General features: G+C 43.0%; 3 protein-coding genes and 1 non-coding gene across 5 annotated transcripts; all 4 read left to right on the top strand.

Moving 5' to 3' along the window:
• The first annotated feature begins 1,000 nt into the window (after positions 1 to 1,000).
• On the top strand, positions 1,001 to 2,554 carry limd1b (LIM domains containing 1b). Its single transcript, XM_086279789.1, has 7 exons — positions 1,001 to 1,034; positions 1,138 to 1,239; positions 1,325 to 1,392; positions 1,495 to 1,557; positions 2,032 to 2,162; positions 2,311 to 2,362; positions 2,465 to 2,554. The coding sequence occupies exons 1-7, from the start codon at positions 1,001 to 1,003 to the stop codon at positions 2,546 to 2,548; spliced, it is 534 nt and encodes a 177-aa protein (XP_086135915.1). The 3' UTR covers positions 2,549 to 2,554.
• A 169-nt stretch (positions 2,555 to 2,723) lies between these two features.
• On the top strand, positions 2,724 to 5,928 carry nrm (nurim). The gene is made up of 4 exons (XM_086279788.1): positions 2,724 to 2,913; positions 3,552 to 3,745; positions 3,860 to 4,036; positions 4,877 to 5,928. Exons 1-4 carry the CDS (start codon positions 2,763 to 2,765, stop codon positions 5,195 to 5,197), a joined length of 843 nt encoding a protein of 280 aa, XP_086135914.1. The 5' UTR covers positions 2,724 to 2,762; the 3' UTR covers positions 5,198 to 5,928.
• trnak-cuu (transfer RNA lysine (anticodon CUU)) lies at positions 3,144 to 3,216 on the top strand. Its single transcript has one exon. It is a non-coding gene; the product is annotated as a tRNA-Lys (tRNA).
• An 89-nt stretch (positions 5,929 to 6,017) lies between the features above and the next one.
• On the top strand, positions 6,018 to 16,721 carry ppp1r18 (protein phosphatase 1, regulatory subunit 18). 2 transcript variants are annotated; one of them, XM_086279787.1, is made up of 5 exons: positions 6,018 to 6,715; positions 6,796 to 6,896; positions 7,175 to 11,035; positions 13,646 to 13,864; positions 15,800 to 16,721. In XM_086279787.1, the coding sequence occupies exons 3-5, from the start codon at positions 7,235 to 7,237 to the stop codon at positions 15,851 to 15,853; spliced, it is 4,074 nt and encodes a 1,357-aa protein (XP_086135913.1). In that variant the 5' UTR covers positions 6,018 to 6,715; positions 6,796 to 6,896; positions 7,175 to 7,234; the 3' UTR covers positions 15,854 to 16,721. The 2 variants fall into 2 exon arrangements, with proteins under 2 accessions (XP_086135913.1, XP_086135912.1); XM_086279786.1 differs by having other exon boundaries at positions 6,018 to 6,896.
• The last annotated feature ends 1,169 nt before the right edge of the window (positions 16,722 to 17,890 follow it).

Below are 17,890 nucleotides of genomic sequence, written 5' to 3'. Positions count from 1 at the left end.
TACATATTTCTGTACATTGTTACCTGTATATACGAACTTCAGTTGCTTATGTATATAGGTCCACTTTGTGTCTTCCTTCTATATCTTGTGTTCCCCTTGCTATAAAAGCTGTGTAACACCGAAATCTTCTCATCTGTGGGATAATAAAGGTTTATTCTATTCTATTCTATTCTATTCTATCAAAATCTTATCTGAGTAAAAGTGGAGATTTTTTTAACCAGCAGGTTTAAAGTAAAAGGAGTTCCTGTGAGTGTTAAATAATAATAATAATAATTATAATTATCAATAAGACTGATGGGAATTTTGCCTACCCTCACATCCTACAATAACACCAACTCTTTGCATGTCCTCCTTCACTCCATATTCAACATCCATTATCCAGTATTCACACATTGTTAGTATGAATGGCTGTTTTTATCTTGTAGCTTATAGTTTTTGCCGTATAAACACGTAGGAGTCAGGTGTTTAAACCAGCGTCCTCACAATGTGAGTGCTGTGGTAGGCTGAATGTGCTGCAGGTTCTTTTTCACCTTCAGGCTCCTTCCTCTGCTGCTCTGACACATTTCATCTCTTAGCTTACCCGAGAATACAGTTTTTAAATAGAAAGCTGCTTAGAGCTGAAAGTTCTCACAGTAGCTGCAACAGAAAAACCTAAAAAACCTAAAAAACGGCACTTATTCTTTTTCTAATATGTACTCCACCATTAGACACTTTTAAAAACATTAAACAGCTACTTAAATACTGTATAAGTACAAAATTGAAGTACTTTTACTCGTTTATTTGTGTTTTCGTTCACACAAAACTACTTTCTGTCTAAAGTTTTTCAGCTGCCTCGGAGGAGTCATTTCTTAAGATTTTGCCCTTCAGAGAGCAAAGGCAGAGAGCAAATTCTCACAAACCCAACGAGCAGCTCCTCTTACAGCTGTCTGCACTGCACATAAAATTAGACCTCCAGACAGCCGTGCTGCAGACTCAGAGCAGTGGGCAAACTGGTGCTGAGATGAATCCCAGTTACAGTGACAGTGTTTACTTTGGTAAGAATGGAAAAGACTTAATATTCACCTTTTTTTGGCGGATTAGCCTTTTATTATTCAGACGTGCTGCCAGTTGTTCCATTTATTCTTCATGTTTATTCAGGAACTTGTACGAGATGCAATCAAGCTGTCTACAGAGCAGGTCGAGCGTGTCAGGCGATGGGACGTTTATTCCACAGCGCGTGCTTCATCTGCAGCGTTTGCAGTGAGCTCTCCTCGTGTGAATGCTTCTCTGATAGTACAGTGTGATGTATAACGGTCTACATATTTAAGCTTTTGCATGTTTTCAGGTAAAACGCTCAGTGGCAAGCCTTTCTACACAGTGTCAGGGATGATATACTGTGAGGATGACTTTTTGGTAAGTATGTTCTTTTAATAGGTTGTAAAATGACAGATTAACTTTATTGCCTAATCTATTTGGGTGGTGGTGTTTTCCTGGTACTCGTGGTATTTTCTGCAGTTCTCTGGAGTTCATCCATCCCCTGAAGTGTGTAACAGCTGTGGCTTTTTAATCACAGATGTGGTAACTATTAATTTATTTACTTAAACAGTACTGTGAAAAAGCATTTCCCCCCTTCCTGATCTTAGGTTTTTTTTCTATATTTGTCACGCACACATGTTTCAGATCATCAAATACATTTTAATATTAGAAAACGATACACCAAATAAATATGCAGTTTTTAAATTACCTTTTCATTTATTAACGGATTAAAAGCTGTTCAACCTTGCCTGCCCTACATTTGACAACATTTATTTGGGAAAACTAAGTTCATTTAATTTTTTTACACTCAGGCACACACAGGCACACACATAGAAATGTTTTACTCAGGTTATCTTTGGCTAATATTAGAATTTGTTCGATGATCTGAAACATGTAAATGTGACAAATGTGCAAAGAAAATTAAGAAACCAGGAAGGGGTCAAATACTTTTTCTAAGCACTGTGAGTATATGTGTGGTGTCACATGCAAGAAACTGACATTACATTGGATGATCAGATCCTGCAGGCTCGTGGGAAACCCTACCACCCATCCTGCTTTCGCTGTGTCGTCTGCAGACAGAGCCTGGAGGATCAGCCTTTCGCTGTCGACTCACACCGCAGGATCTACTGTGTCAGCGACTACCACAGGTGGGTGTTTTATGTAGCAACAATAGTCCTTTTCAAGAGCAAAGGGGGAAACCCTGCCAGACAGGCTGAACAGGAGAAAACTCACACCTTTGTTGACTTCATGTTTTAACCTCTGTGAACTTTCACTGAAACTTCTTCTCGGTTTCAGGGTCCAGGCTCCCCACTGTGCTGCCTGCAGGTTGCCGATACTCCCAACAGAAGTGAGCTTCACAGAAACTATGCAAAATATTTGATAATTCAATTCACAGCAAATGATTTCACAAAGAAGCACTCTGAGTGCTTTGTTATCTCTTTTTTTTCAGGGATCCACAGAGTCTATTCGAGTGACATCCTGTGACAGAAACTACCATATAGAGTGCTACAGGCCTGGTGTTAACCTCATTTAACAAAGACAGATTCTGTGATACTTAATAAGATACTCTAATAAAGTCATCCACTCCTGCTATTTGTTTCTCCTTAGTTTTGTGTGTGGATCTGTGTCTCCTCTGATGCACCTCCACCTGTAGGCAGCATTCGCCGCACACTAGCACCACCTTGTGTCTACATCGGGTACTACAACCACCTCCCATCTCCCGGAACTGTTCGCGATAAGCACTGATAATGGCGTCAGTCACGGTACGTGGCTTGGCTCTCTGCACTACGTCTTTGCTAAACTTTGCGTTTGTTTTCATATCCGGTGCAGATCTCATTCGGTTTGTCTCGTTTCGAGCCATTTACCATAACATCACGGGGGAGACGACACTCTGTCGAGGTAAGTTCCCGTAAGCGGCAGGCGGCCAGGAGCGATTACCAAACACTGGTGGAGGCGATATCTGTAAAACCGTTAAATACCTCATATACTTTTTGGCTATGGAAAAAATTACTGTATAGGTTTATATAAGTATAATTTAACGAATGTTAAATTCATGTACGTCATATAGTTCAATTATTACGTTCTCCATATGTGCTGTAAATACCACTGGGCGGCTGTTTAGAACCAGCGCCCGGCTAGCTCAGTCGGTAGAGCATGAGACTCTTAATCTCAGGGTCGTGGGTTCGAGCCCCACGTTGGGCGGTGAGATTTTTTTTTCCTTATGTTTTTTTTAGGGCTGTTTTTATTATTAGGGCTATTTTATTCTGTTTACTAAAACAAAAATTATCATTACGGGCTTAAAAGCATAATTTGCTTATCGCCAATATCAAATATCGACCAAATGGCGAGTGTTTGAAAGCTGATTTCGGGTGAGCAGGAATACTGGGTTTGTTAATTAGATTAATTAGCTATTCGTGGTAACGTTCGATTTTCTGTTTTGTTTTTTGTTTTTTTGTGGCATTTTCAATGAGTGCTTAGGATTAGGATTGCCGTCAATGTTAAAGTGACGTTTTTTCCTCTGATTCCCCATGGCTAAGACTCCATACCATGGTCGGTGGCCCTGCGGGACAGCTCTGTTCTGAGGGCTCTTGCTGTGGATCTGGGGCTCCTGGCCCTCTTCATCGTGCAGCACAGCCTGCTGGCCTGGCTGCCTGTCAAACAGGCCCTGCAGTCAGTGCTGGGGCCCCTCAACAGGACAGCATACTGCTTCACCACAGCACTCGGCCTCCAGGTACAGCAGCGCCCTTTCTCTGAGTGTTTACTGTCACATAGAAGCATAACTTACTCCTACCTTAGTGTTAATCACACCTTTCAGTGTGCATCATTGCTCTGTTTCCTGTGTTAGATCTTGATGCAGTACTGGCAGCCTGTGACTAACGCCCCCTGCCTGTGGTCAGTGCGTCAGGCACCCTGGAGTGTCTGGTTCCCCCTGCTCTGCTTCTCGCTGCACTTCCTCTGTTGGGCCATCATCTGCAGCATCCTCATGATCTTTGATTACCCAGAACTACTGGGCATCAAGCAGGTAGGGATCAAAAACAAATGCACATGTTTGTGCTTTCAGATGCTGGAAAATCAGAGGTTGCTCAACTAAAAATACTAAAAAAAAATCTATGATTACAGTTTGCTTTATTTGTGGTTGTTGATTACTGCTTGGTTAGTTGGTGTTCCTTAAAAGAATTAATTAACACCACTTTAAAATATCGTGCTGTTAAACAACAAGAAGCAAATGGATATTTACTGCACATATGCTCCCTGGCCGTTTCATTAGGTACAGCTTTTCAACTGGTCAATAACAAAAATATCTAATCAGCCAATCACATGGCAGCTCAGTGCTTGTAAGCATGTAGACATGAGCAGCTGACCTGCTGAAGTTCAAACTGAGCATCACATGGGGAGGAATTTCAAGGTTTTAATTTTCAGCACCCATCAGTATGAATCACAACCCTAATCAGAGTTTTCACTGTTGTGGCTGAGCAGGACTGAAAGATTTTACTGCAGTGAGAACTGAACCTCCGTCCCCAAATGTAAAGGCTCTCCTCCAGTAAAGCAGTGCTAGTGTGGTGCCAGTATTGCCTTGGTGCACACATTTTGATAATTTTTGAAAACCAGCGGTTATTAACATCTATATGTTTCACCTGTCACCTGGTGCTCTGGGCCTAACTCCGTATTTAATGACTCTGACCCTTTCCACCACCATCTTATAATTACATTTTAATGAAATGCCCTTTTAATAAATCAATAGAGATTACAATACTGACCCAAGTAATCTGCATTACTTAGATCAGTAACTTCGGTGCTCCCGGAGGAGAGCGTGTGTATGGGCATGAATAAACTCCATTTACTGACTAACCTCCTCCCTCAGGTGTATTACGACTGTCTCGGATTGGGGGACCCCCTCTCTCACAAGTCGCCCCGTGCTCAGCGCCTCCTGTCCCACCTGCGCCACCCGGTGTGCCTGGAGCTGGGTGTGGTGCTGTGGCTCCTGCCGGCCTTATCCCTGGACAGGCTCCTGCTGGCGGGGGCTCTGTCGGCCTACCTGGCTCTGGCGCACTCTCTGGACAAACAGGATTTAGCCTACCTGTGTGTGCAGCTCAACAGTAAGATGCAGCTCTTTGCGCAGCCACACGGAGGCAGCGCCGACGCCATGCCCAACGAGGACACTGACGACCACAAGAAGAAGTGAAGCAGAGGTCTTCCCAGTGCTTTGATCTGAATCTGTCATAAATAATGTTTTAAAACTGACTACAAAAGAGTTTCTGTAGGCCTCTTGAGCCTGATGTCTGCTGATTTTGTCATTTCAAATGTATTTTATTACAGTTTATGCCATCGTGTGAAAACACAGCCGCCCCCCCTGCTCGTACAGAGGTGTCGCTTTTCTTAAAACTACTAATTTTGATACAATTAGGTTGAAACATTTTTATACTGAATATTTTTTAATACATGAAATTGTTTTACTGTATAGTCTTACTGGCTGTTACAGTGCCCAAGACAAGTACATTAACACTGTGTTTCTCTGGAAGCTAATTTCAGGTTGATCTTTCCTTTGAAAACCGACGTTTCACTGAGATTTTACACTGGTAAAAGCTTTTTTCTTTTTCTGCTCTGTGACAGAACAAAGTGACAATGTTTCTGCTACAATGAATGTATCTCCTTCAAAGCTTTTCCTCGATGGTGAGATCAAACCGATTGTTTAAAGACGTGAAGCTGAACGTATCGAACAAACTACTTTTAACGTTTATCATGCTTGATAAATAAGGTATTATCAAGGCAGCCAGTATTAGTATTAGTGGATTCTGTAATGTCTCATTTGGTATGTTTTTTTACACTAATGTTTTCCCCATGTGTGCCTTACTGTAATTACCGTGACAGCTTTCAGTATTTTTAAAAACATGTTCAATAAAAGTGGAAAGTTCACTTGTCCTGGTAAATTGTGTCTGTTTTTTAGGTTTATTTTTTATTTTTATGAGTCAAGTTTTAAGAGTTTAAGGAGCAGATGTTTGATTTAAATTGTTGTTTGTTTGTTTTTATTTAATTTTAAAGCTGATATATCACAGATGAACTACAGCTTTAATAACCGAGCCAGAAGATGTTTTTTTGTTGTTGTTTTTATTTTATTTTACAGGGTATAGATCGATATATATGCTCACTGGCCAACTTATTGGGTACACCTGAGGGATTTTTGTAATTAGGGGAAAGTTTCATATCCATCTAAACGCTCTCGTGTTGATGAATATGAATAAACATGAATAACATTTTTGACTGTATGTTTTCTATCAGAGACGCTAGAAAATAATTTTTAAAAATAAAAATGCGAATAATCAGCAATGAAGATATTCCGGTAGTTTGGGGTACACACCTCTGTCAGTGGAGCTGATCGTGTTTGATCTGCTTCAATCAAGTCCCGCTGCAGCTCTGCATGCTGACACCACATCCCGTTTCACCGCCCTCCACCTCCACCGCTTTACCAATTAACCCTGCGGGACGCGGGGGTGAGCAAAGGCGGGGGAGGGCTGGTTGGTGGCCGGGCAGACGGCTGTGTGCTTTAAACGCCTTTTCTTAGGTCCGACAATATGGTGTGTGCCACTAAACTCTCCAGAGGGAATTGAATGTAATTATCGGATTAGAGCGCTGCAGCTCTCGAGCTGGAAATATTTACAACCGCACGGAGGACGGAGGTTTTTCTGCTCTGATGTCCACTCAGGTCCCGATATCGTTTGACTGGGTCACTGATCATTTTTAAAAGTTGGGTTTTGACAGGACAGATTAATCTGTTCGTTACAGGCAAAGGAGGTTTTCCATGGTGGAGTAGACCGCTTTACGCACAAGTGGAGATGTAAAGTCGGGGTGGATGCAGTGATATTTTTGCCAAAACAAGAGTTTGGGTGAGTTATATTCAGAATTTTCATTAAATATGTTACAACTGAGGTTATGCATTATGTGCTGCGAGTTAATTCGATTACATGTGCTCTTTTATTATCCTTTAACATGAACAGATAAATAGACTGCACTGTCAAACGTGTGCTTTAATGCCTACTTGGATGTAAATTAAACCTGCTAACATGTTACCATGAGGTGTAGTTGTTCCTCGGCTTTATGTGGCAAAACTTCCATTTTTGCATGTTTATTAGAAAGAAAATTGATAATATTTTATTCTTTGCAGAGGATTCCCAGAGGCTCTGAAGAGGAACCGTTTTATCCAAAAGTGGGCACCTTTTCTGTTATGTCTGTTTCCTCTCTGCCAGAATGGAAACAACTCCTTCTGGAGAAAAAGAGGAGAGAAGAGGAGGAGCGAGAGAGGAGGGAAAAAGAGGAGGAGGAGAAGTTTGCCAGCATGCCAGCTTGGAAGCGAGGGATCATCCAGAGAAGGAAGGCGAAGCAGGAGTATGTGGGTGACAGGGAGAAGGAGAGAGACGGCTGTCTGCTGCAAGTGGATGTCAGATCTCCTTCTGATGGTCTGAGTGACACAGACAGCTTCGTAACAGTTAATCTGGGAAGCGAACTGTCGCTCAGTCCAGATCCAGGCCAGTGGCTGGATGCAGATCCCAAACTAGTGAGCCAGGTGTCTGTAGAAACAATAGTTCCAGTCCATGAAAATCCATTTATTCTCACGCAGAGTGCATGGAGGAAGAGCAGGGATGGAGAAACAGGGAACGAGCCAGAAGTTAAGGAGAGAGATAAATTAAGCCCCAGGAGTCAAGATGGGGAGCTGGGGAGAGGACGAGATATAGAGCTGAAAAAAGAGAGGTTTAGGGACTTGAGTGAGGGGAGGGAAAAAGACAGGAGCAGGGATAGGAGTCAAGGGTTAGGGAATAGCACTTCTTCGCTTTCCCCTCTTATTCCGTGTCTTCGGACCATCAGAGCTGACAATATCATCATCATCGAGCAGGACAGGAAGGGCAGCGATGAGAGAAAGGGTAGATGGAGGGAGGCAGAGCGGGAGAAGCTCGAGGAGGACCAGCCGGGGAAGAAAGGGGTGAAGATGGACCTAAGGGAGATTCTGGCTGGAGGAGGGAGTGTCACTGAGATCCGAGCCTCTGAAGTTCTTATTATAAAGCCCTCAACCTGCCCTGAAGAAAGGAGTGCAGGGGGGAAAGGGAGAGAGGATGGGGAGATGAAGGGCAGCATGGATGCAAGAAGGGAGAGCATAGGCAGGGAGCTGAGAACAGATGTGTCCTGGCTGAGAGAGAAAGAAAAGGAGAAACCATGGGGCCAGGCAACAGTTATTAATAAAGACAGCAGAAAGGACAGCTTGGATGATAATGTTTTTGTGGAGAGAGGAGGGAGGGTCAGTCAGCTGCTGAGTAAATTCGGAGAGCACCCCAAGCCTCCATCCCGATCCAAAAGCTCCGATAATTTCCTTGAGCCAGGGAGGAGAAAATACTCAGGAGATCAGGATGAGCAGCAGTCCGAGGAGAGGAAGGCAGATGGAAAGAATACGCTGCTAAAAGGTGTCCCAAAACGCTCGTTTAGCTTCTCCGATCGAGTCATCTGCGCTAAGGAGAATGGGATAGGTGACGAAGGGTTTTACGAGAGAAAAATTCATGAGAGGATTCACTCAGAGAGCATGGCGCCATGGGTAGATGTAGCTGCCTTAAGGAGGGAAACCACATCGAAGATGGGGTGTGCACGACTTCTAGAGAGAGACAGATTGGGAAAGCACAGAGTAAAAACCGAAGACTTTGGTATACAGCTTAAGAAAGTCGAGTTTGTTGACAGGAGGGCCGCGGAGAAGGTCGGCGATGCAGACGGGGATGTGGGGTTCACGGTGGCCTCAGTTAAAAACACGGAGGGAATATCATTTGCTAGGAGAGTGCCGATTAGGCAGGATGGGAAAGCAAGAGCTGACAGAGAGGTGAAGCGACCGGCAGGTGAGAAGAGTTTAGAAAGGGAGGTGAATGTAGACAAAGATTCAGAGGGAGGGGGAGAGATTGAGGTGAAAGTTTGTGAGAAAACAGATTCTCAAAGAGAGGATGGACTAGAGAGCTCACCCGAAACAAGCAACGTTGATGCTGAGAGTCACTGCAGACATGATTTGGCTTTTACTGAGTGCTCCAGTTTAGGCTCTACAATTCCAGACAGGGCCCTCCATAAAGGTGCAGACTGGAGACTACAAGGACCTTACCTAACACAGTCTGTTTTATCCCCACATACTGAGGATCTAATAAGTAAAATAGAAAAAATAGGAGACACAACCTTTTATAGCAACAAAGACAGCAAAGAGGAGGTGCAAGCAGCAGGATCAGAAAACCTCAGTTATGATTCGACCCCCAGATCTCCGAAAAGGAGCGCACTCACCGGGAACCCTCCAGGCCCCGTGGAGATTCAGATTCCCAGGACTGTGTTTTATGTTGCAGAAGAAGTGGTGGAGAAAATAAAGCCCGGGTGTCAACGCAGCGAGGGGCAAGACTGTCATGGAGGTCGACAGGTCGAGAGGAGGGATAGCTGGAGGATTGGGAAGCCCTTAAGCCGCATAGAGTCTCTGCGAGAGAAAATCAGACAGAGAGAGCTGGAGAAACAGCGACAGGGTGAAGGAAGTGAAGCTGCAGAGATTAATGCTACTCAGACAGCGGGGGACAGGTACGAGGAGAGGGGAACTGAAATAGAAAAACAGTGGGAAGCTACAGCACACATGCAGAAGAGGCCGGCCGAAACAGAGCAGGGACAGGAAGAAGCAGCGGCGCAGACATCCGCGGCTGCGTTTGACGTCACGCAGGAAGTCGGCGTGTTGAAAACCTGCCCTCAGCTTCCTGTTTCTGTCCTACTGTCACAAACTGTCAGAGGAGAGGAAGTGACAAGCGAGTGTACCGCCAGGGCCTCCGAAGCTACCTCCGAAGCCCTCCAGATATCTGAGGATGAGGACGACCCAGTGAAACATGTAGAAGAGCCACAAAGGCGCGACTGGGGCCGAAACGCAAGCACAGAAGAAGAACAGGAGGAGGAGGAAGGAAAGGAGCTCTCCGAGGAGGAGGTAGAGGAATACACATCACCTCTCGATTCTACACAATCTCTCTCTCCTTCGCCGCCTCTTCCCAACTCTCTCGCAGCCATGAGTCGGATCTACAACTTGGAAACCGTGGGTTCGAGGTCGGGCTTGTATTTGAGGGACAGGACAGTGGACATCTCATCGTCTGTGCACCTTGTTAAAGTGAAGCCAATCATATCGAACTCACAGCAGGGGGACAACAAAGCATTTACAGGCGATGACATTAGTGGGGTTCAGACAATACAGCAGCAGATTGAGCAGTTTCAGCTGAAAGAGCAGGAAGCGCAAAACTCTTCGTCAAATACCTCCCTGAAGGACAGAGAGACGAAGGGGCAACAAAGAGTGTTAAAGCAACAGAGAAAGGACGATTTTCGGACCCAGCAGATAAAGGACGACCTCAAAGCACATCAGATAAAGGACGATGTTAAAACCCAGGAGAAGGATCAGGAAACACCAGACCTCAACCCCAAAGTGTCTTCTCATCACGCTTGTTCTCCCACACCTCAGGCCAAACAAACTATCACAGTCACCCCCTCATATCTCAGGACCCAATCCCCAGACAACTCCCTGAAAGCCACAGATTGTGCCCCGACCCCGGCTTCTTCCCCAAGCTCGCCATCTCCTGCCCAGTCTCCGAGTGTGTCTCCGTCACCCACCCAGACACCTGTGCTCTTTTCTATCAGGAGTGCCTCCGGGGGCCAAGTGAAGCGAGGCGCCACCATCACAATCACACCAAAAAGGGCAACGGGAGCCGCAGCACGGCCCTCGGCGTCCACATCAACCCCAGCGAAGACCCCACACCAGCAGCAGCAGACTCAGACGGTGTCAACCCCCGCAAAGACACCACCACAGCAGCAGCAGGGCCAGACAGTGTCAACCTCCACGAAGACAACACCACAGCAGCAGACCCAGACAGCCCCCGCTGTGACTGAGCCGGGGAAGAAGAAGTATCCAACTGTGGAGGAAATTGTGGTGATCGGTGGATATCAGAACCTGGAGAAGTCGTGTCTGGTCAAGAATAGAGGGACCCCAAAAAAGGTGAGTGGAAACTGTGTTGTTACTTTGTTACTTTGTTTTAACATGTCCCCACATGCTTTCTAAAGTTTATCAGACATACACCAACGTTTATCACCTGCTGTCACCTGCACGATGGGCCTCGCCATCAAGCCTTTTCACCGAGAGAACATCCCTTTCCACTGAGTACAGTTGCAGAGACCGACCTAAGCTGGTTAAGGCTTTATCAAGCACGACATCTTGATTCTTAGCCATGAAGTCCTCAAGTGATCTCCTTTGCCATTTGCTTATGCGGTCTCGTGCTGTGCAGATTTTTGACTTTCATCCTGTGATAACGGTTTCTACATATCACACTTTACACACTTAAGTAAAATTGTATTTGGGTGATTTATTATCATTAAAAAGAAGCATGCAAACCCACAGATGGATAAAGGAAAGTGCTTGATGATTGGTGTTAACTGGACTCACTCATATGCTTCATAGTCATCTGCAGAGACGGTTGACAGTAATGTTGCAGGATTCACTGGAGAGAAAAAAAAAGCTAAATAGGAAGCCGCAGTGACAGACATCCTCTCTCTATATAATTTTTTTTTTTGCATTTTCTCTACCTACATAACATGACCTTTTATCTCTGTGAATACATGCGATACCACACCTGCGTCCACAGTGGACCTGTAAATTAATTTTCCTGGAGTTCATGTTAAATGTTCTGTTTCCTCTTTTTAACTTCTGTGAATCCGAGCAGGAGGGGGAAGGCAGAGTTGCTAAGCAGGGCAGCAAATTTTTTTTTTTTTCACCATCCTGTAATGATAAATCTGGCTGTATTGACAGTTTTCACTGCCTATTAGAAGAATGTGATTGGTGGTAACCCCCTTCAGTCTGCTTCCTCGTTCCCTTGTACCAGTTCAGTTGTTTCTGTTGAGTCAGCTTCTCACACAAATCTCCCTTTGTGTTTTCTTGGCTGTGTCCTAGCAGGGGTTTGGTAGTTAGACCAGAGTCTTGGCAGACAGTTTTTGACCACGCTGCCCTCCCACTGTATACAGCTGACAGCAGGCCGCCAACTATGAGCTCGATGTGCGTGAGATGGGAAAGAAAGCGAGGCAGGGTTTTGCAGACAGATCAAAGGGCGGCTCACTGGCAGAGAAGTCGCAAGGAAGGAAAACTGACATTTTTGACAGTCATACTGAGAGGATTAAAGTCTTGTTATTTGGTCTGATAGAAACTCCCTGTCACGCTGCATGTTTTTGCTCACTTCCTCTTTTAAGACTTCCTCCAAGCACGACAAAGAGCCTGACACAGGGAAGTGACGCGGTGCCCATTTTTAAATTGCCAAATGCGACTCTGATGCTCAACTGTTACATTACCGGACCACCTGTAACCTAAAGCATGAAAATGAAAGTTCCCAAATAGCATTACTGTGGCCTTTAATTAGATAAATAATCATGCATTCTCTGCATGCATCTCTATAATAAGTTGTGTAATCCCTGCCTGCATGTGTAAGCACCGCCCTCCTTAGCCTCTGTGAGTGATGACCACTGAGTGATTCTCTGACCACCTGTCGCTCTCACGTTGATGCCCTACAGTTTGACGTCAGGCTTCCTTCCCTTCCCCCCTCCAAGCCACGCCATCATGTCACAGGGCAAGAGGCTCATCTGCTATCTCATCTAAGTTTTCTTTTCATATGTGCACTTTTTTTTTGTTTTCTAGCATAAAATATGTCCAGAAGTGGTAGATATCCTTCTTTATGCTGCTAAGATGTGGCCTTAAACATGGCTGTCACATGTTATCAAATGGAGCAGTGCACTTTTGAGAATCTGAAGTCAAGTATTACTTGATAAACTTTCTTCTTTATGGCTCTTTTTTTTGCTCTTTTCCCATCCCTGTGTCGCCGGGTGCCTCTGCTGTCCCGCTGTGCCTGGGTTAATCGGGTTCAGGGAGGAAGGATTAGCCTACTGTGCCTCAGCATGCCAGCTTCTCTAACCCAGAGCTGTTTTGTGCTCCGTCCACATTTAGTGCAAAGCCGTTATCGTGCACATCACGTCTGCGCTTCTGGGTGTGTTTGCTGCACGTTCAGGCTTCAGAGCTGAGATGCTGTCGTTATAAAACGTGCTGTGTGGGGATGCGCTGGCGTTTTACACCACACCGGCCTTCGAATAAACAAACTCAAACACCCGTCAGGCCAGGCGGGGGCCTTGTTCTCCTTTTCAGCAGTTTAAGAGAAGTGGCAAACCAAAACTTCAGTTTCAGCTTCTTAGGCTGAATATGCATCAGAATTAGTTATCAATGAGTGCACGAAGGGTTCAGCCAGTAAGTCCTTCTACAGACGGTGTATTTCTGCTGTGTTAAGCCCCGTGCTGTCACTTAAAATTACACTGACAGCATCAAAACCTCGCTGACACTGAAACCTTCTCCAGATCTGCAGTGTGTTTACATGACGAACAAACAGCTTGCTAAAGGAACACCAACATTTTCCCTGTAATAACCCCACTTTTACTGCAGCATTACTGCAAATCCGTAATGTGAAGGTTTTTGCTACAATACTATATTTTTTAACAAGCATGTAAAACCGTAAATATTAGCTTAAATGTAATTCATCAAAAGCATAACCACGCCTTTCTGTATTCACTTTTGCAGGGGAAGGTGTGTTTTAATGAGGTCAAGCTGGAGCAGGTGTGTGAGTACCCATCGGAGGCCCTCATGCAGTTCTTCAATCCCCACTCTCAGGACCTGGGGAGCGCGGAGAGGCTGCAGGATGAGGAGGTGCAGGAGGAGCAGGGTGACAGGGAGGGGGGGGCGGTCGTGGTGAAGAATACGAGGAGTACGGGAACTGCAACGGGACCGCGTGTAATAGATGTGAGTCACTTACCCCCACGGCTCAGAAAACATAACGTTTAGTGAGGTCTTTTTCGGCCTTACTGACACCCTGATAAACTCTGTGGGTTTGGATTTCATGAAAGATAACATGCTGAATTTTGGTTTATGGTCAGAAGAAGGCTGAGTGCCTCAAGATAAGGCTTGAGCTTGTCTTATAACTCGCAAATCCCAAACCAACAATGTATTGATCCTAACAAGAAAGCCTGACATTATGCTTCTTCATTGTTTACCACTGACATAAAATTCATGATGTTTCCTCAGTAGGAAAAGAATGGGCACTGTAGTTTTTCTGAGAGACTCCAAATGTGTACAAATTCACAAATAAAAATACTTGTGTGCTAAAAACCACAGTGCCCAGCTTTTTAGGAAATTTCTGAAGGAAAAATGGTGACTAAATGTCTCTTCAGTAATGTAAAGATGTCTTTATATGAGTCTGAAACCAGATGCTCATTTGTTAATGTTTTGTCAGTCACATGTTGTTACCACAGGTGATGGTCCCTTCTGTAGCATCAGTTTGTTCAGAGCCATGTAATAACAAGATTAGTTATTGTAGGGTGACCAACCGTCCTCTTTTCACTGGACATGTCCCCTTTTCATGTTCTGTCCGGTGCGTCTGGGGGGGATTTTCGAGATTGATAAAAATGTCCGGGTTTTCCTATATTCAGACAGAGGACCCATGTGTGACGTGATTCCCGAACTGCTGCTTTGTGAGCGCTTGTTCTGCGCTCACAGATGGGACAGACAGCACGCAGCAATGCGCCTAATGATGTTTAAAAGATCCCAAAGCGCAAGTGCATCTTTTCAGACGAACTGCAAAAGAAATTTCCCTCGTACCGACCCAGTACTGGTAATTTTTCTTATGCAGATGAGGCGTTATTTCTGTACCATTATTTAATTCCAGAGGCTTTTAAGTTATTTTTTTGCACTTGTTGACTTGCAAAAGCCTCTATGACATATTTTATTTTGACAATTCATTAACCACACAGAGAAGGCATCGTTTAAATATGTTAAATATATTTCTTTAAGCAAGTTCTTCATGAGTAGCCAAGTGTCCTCTTTTTTGGAAATCAAAATATGGTCACTCTAAGTTATTGTTCTATTAAAATAACATACATACACATTCCTTGTAATATTGTTCGTCCATGTTTGCTGAATTACTACCCTTAGCATTTTGTCGCCAATATTTACATAATATTATTAAATAAGATTTACTGAAGGGGCAAAAAGGCTTTTCAATTTAGCTAGCTGCTAGCTTTGCTGCTAAGGGGAGAGTGACGTTAAAAATATACATTTCTAAACATTTAATAAATGCTGGCAGGTCATTCTTCTGTACTGGAGACATGTATATTTCTCCTGTCACTGTTGTGGATTTTACATAATTTCCCTAGAGTTATTGAAAAATGTTTCTAGGAGTTATTGTGCAAACTAGCAGTTAGCACACTAGCTGCTAGTCAGCGCATCTGTTAGCTTGGTTGCTAACCTAGCAGTATATCATTTTTGTTTAGTTTTTTTTTTTTTTTTTTTTAAATATATGAACTGTCTGCAAGGGTAGTTAGTCCAACAGAAGAGGAGGTTAAATGAAGGTTAGAAAATATAGGAAATAAAAATATACCTTAACTGTACAAACTGACCAAATTTGAATATCTTGTAAACAGCAGCTGGTTGGAAATGAGGGCAAGCTTGGTAAAATGAAACTTTTGCAAATAAAAATTACAAAGAAATGGTTAAGATTTTTAAATTCAATGCTACTGTAAATACCAGAGAGCAAATGGAAAGGTAAAATTGCATTTATGGCTCTCACAAAGCTATAAATGTTACCTTTGGTGAATGGGAATACCTCAAAATACAAACTAAAATGACATAAAGATCCTAGATTCACCATATTTACCTTCCATCTCCGTCTCTATTTTTCAGATGAGTCTTGCCCTCGATAGAAGCCAGTCACCTTCGCCAAAATTACCCATCTGATGAGGTCACCACCATTTTATTGAACAATAATGTTGTTTTTTGGTCTGTTTTGATCATTTTTTAATTGTGTTTGTCATTACTTGTGGTGTTTTGTTTTCTCTAGTATCAGGATGAATAAGGGACCAAATAATTGTGTTTACTTCACGGATAAAGTCACCTAGTTTATTTTCAGGGAAACTGAGGGAAAGTGACATGAATGTAGTAGCACGTAACCCCTCAGCGGTGCACTGCTGGGTGATGAAGGATCACTTGTCTATGCAATATAATGAAACAGATAAGAGTTATATTTTCTAGGTAATATATATATATATGATAGTTTCTTTTATGTTAATGTCCTTCTTAATTTAAGTCAGCACTGCCTCATCACAGAAAAAGAAGAACTCTTGATGTTTGTATCATCTGACTTCATGTGCCTGCTGGAATTGCCCATACAGATGATCTGAAGATCTGTTAATGTGTTTTGCTTGAAGCCTTTCAGAAAACGCTCCTCTCAGCAGGTGTTATGTGTTGCATGAACGGGTTTTGGTGCAATGTGTGAGGTGATGAAAGTTTTAATTGTTTTTAAATTGGAGTTAAATGGAATTTTATTGTTGCATGAACAACCGCTGTGCAAAGAATGGTTTTGTATTGTTATTTTTCTCGGGTGGAGGTGGAGACTGAGAGGAAGTCCCTGAGAGGACAAAGAGCAAACTGAAACTTCATATTACAGCTGATATCTGACTTTCAGCTGTGCACCATTTATAATCTTGTTATCTTTTGTAATTGAGCGTTTTGATTGGTAAAAGAAGTTGCAAATTCTGTGATTCTGTGATTGAAGAACCTGACTTCAAAAGAAAAAAAACTAATAAACATTACTGAAAAGTGTGTTGGCTCCTCTTTTTTTTGTCTGGATACAAACAGACTTTTTAATCTGCTTTTCCGTGTCCAATCGCAGTGGTTCCCCTCAAAATGTTCTCAGGAAATCAATTACAATATCGCCTACATAAATACATAAGTTAATAAAAATATAGTATTAAGCATTTTGCTCAGTAAATAATCTCCTCTGTTTCACTTTACCTATGCTGGAGTTTCCAGTTGTATCACATGAGCTTGATAACAAATTTCACACTTTTCTCAATGCTGTAATTTCATTTTCATTTGGATTACACTCACTCGCTCCTTTGGTGTTAGTACTAGTGCCAGCACCTAGTTAGACCCCCTTTTTGCCTTTAGGACTGCCTTAATTCTTTCACTCAGTTGAGTTTGCACATCAGTGATGAGCTTTATGATATGGTCAGTAGATGGATACACTGTGGTCATAAAGGGACGGACATGGTTAGGAATAATGCTCAGGTAGACTGTGGTGTTTACATGATTCTCACAGTACCAAAGAACACAAAGTGGACCAAGAAAATATATCCCACACTATTGCACCACCATCACCAACTCAGCTGTTAACACAAGTGACACATTTTTATGTAGCCCACAATTTGACTCATGTTTCATATATTAAACTCGATCAATTTGGTTTATTTTATTTTAGAGCTGACTCCTTTGATACCACTTTGGTGCAGTTATTAGTCTACTCGTTTTACTTGCTGGACTCAGTTCAGTTTCTAATATCTGGAAATGTTTTCTTTTCTTTTTATTAGTTTCAGTGTTTTTTTCTTTTGGTCTTTTTAGTTATTATAATATGGAATATGGTATTTGTCATCGTTGTGGTCTCTGGGTCTTGAACCCAGGGCTTTGAGTTTGCTGTCAGTTCATTATTTCTTCTGGAATTTGAGAAGTAATTTAAGTTCATTGTTTTCTGTTAATAGTGTTTGTATTTCCTGGCGATATCTTCTGATGCCTGGTATCGGTTCCTTATTTGTTTTGGTTTTTTTGTGCCTGCCCATATGGAAAAGAAATAGTAAAAACTTATATGTGATTACTCATGAAAGTGGCCACTTTCATGAGTAAATCATATAAGGCTTACATGATTTACTCATGAAAGTGGCCACTTTCTCATTACTTTCATACATTGTTTTAGAGAGTATCCAAAACATACAAGTTTCA

The sequence above is a fragment of the Aulonocara sp. 'chitande type north' Nkhata Bay genome, linkage group LG22 (assembly GCF_057382095.1).
Source record: "Aulonocara sp. 'chitande type north' Nkhata Bay isolate Kocher_YH1m ecotype deep benthic linkage group LG22, A_spYH_male_GT1.1, whole genome shotgun sequence".
Lineage (NCBI taxonomy): Eukaryota > Metazoa > Chordata > Actinopteri > Cichliformes > Cichlidae > Aulonocara > Aulonocara sp. 'chitande type north' Nkhata Bay.
Note: the sequence above shows the minus strand (reverse complement) of the source record. Positions and strands in the feature narration are given on the sequence as shown.

What these genes read in the sequence shown, in the direction of transcription:
- ppp1r18 (XM_086279787.1), top strand. Translation starts at nt 7,235, where the DNA reads ATGTCTGTTTCCTCTCTGCCAGAATGGAAACAACTCCTTCTGGAGAAA. An exon ending in ATAGAGGGACCCCAAAAAAG is followed by an intron (nt 11,036 to 13,645) that starts GTGAGTGGAAAC and finishes TCACTTTTGCAG; the next exon opens with GGGAAGGTGTGTTTTAATGA. An exon ending in CGGGACCGCGTGTAATAGAT is followed by an intron (nt 13,865 to 15,799) that starts GTGAGTCACTTA and finishes TCTATTTTTCAG; the next exon opens with ATGAGTCTTGCCCTCGATAG.
- nrm (XM_086279788.1), top strand. Translation starts at nt 2,763, where the DNA reads ATGGCGTCAGTCACGGTACGTGGCTTGGCTCTCTGCACTACGTCTTTG. An exon ending in CCACAGCACTCGGCCTCCAG is followed by an intron (nt 3,746 to 3,859) that starts GTACAGCAGCGC and finishes TTCCTGTGTTAG; the next exon opens with ATCTTGATGCAGTACTGGCA. An exon ending in AACTACTGGGCATCAAGCAG is followed by an intron (nt 4,037 to 4,876) that starts GTAGGGATCAAA and finishes CTCCTCCCTCAG; the next exon opens with GTGTATTACGACTGTCTCGG.
- limd1b (XM_086279789.1), top strand. Translation starts at nt 1,001, where the DNA reads ATGAATCCCAGTTACAGTGACAGTGTTTACTTTG. An exon ending in ACTGTGAGGATGACTTTTTG is followed by an intron (nt 1,393 to 1,494) that starts GTAAGTATGTTC and finishes TATTTTCTGCAG; the next exon opens with TTCTCTGGAGTTCATCCATC. An exon ending in TGCCGATACTCCCAACAGAA is followed by an intron (nt 2,363 to 2,464) that starts GTGAGCTTCACA and finishes CTTTTTTTTCAG; the next exon opens with GGATCCACAGAGTCTATTCG.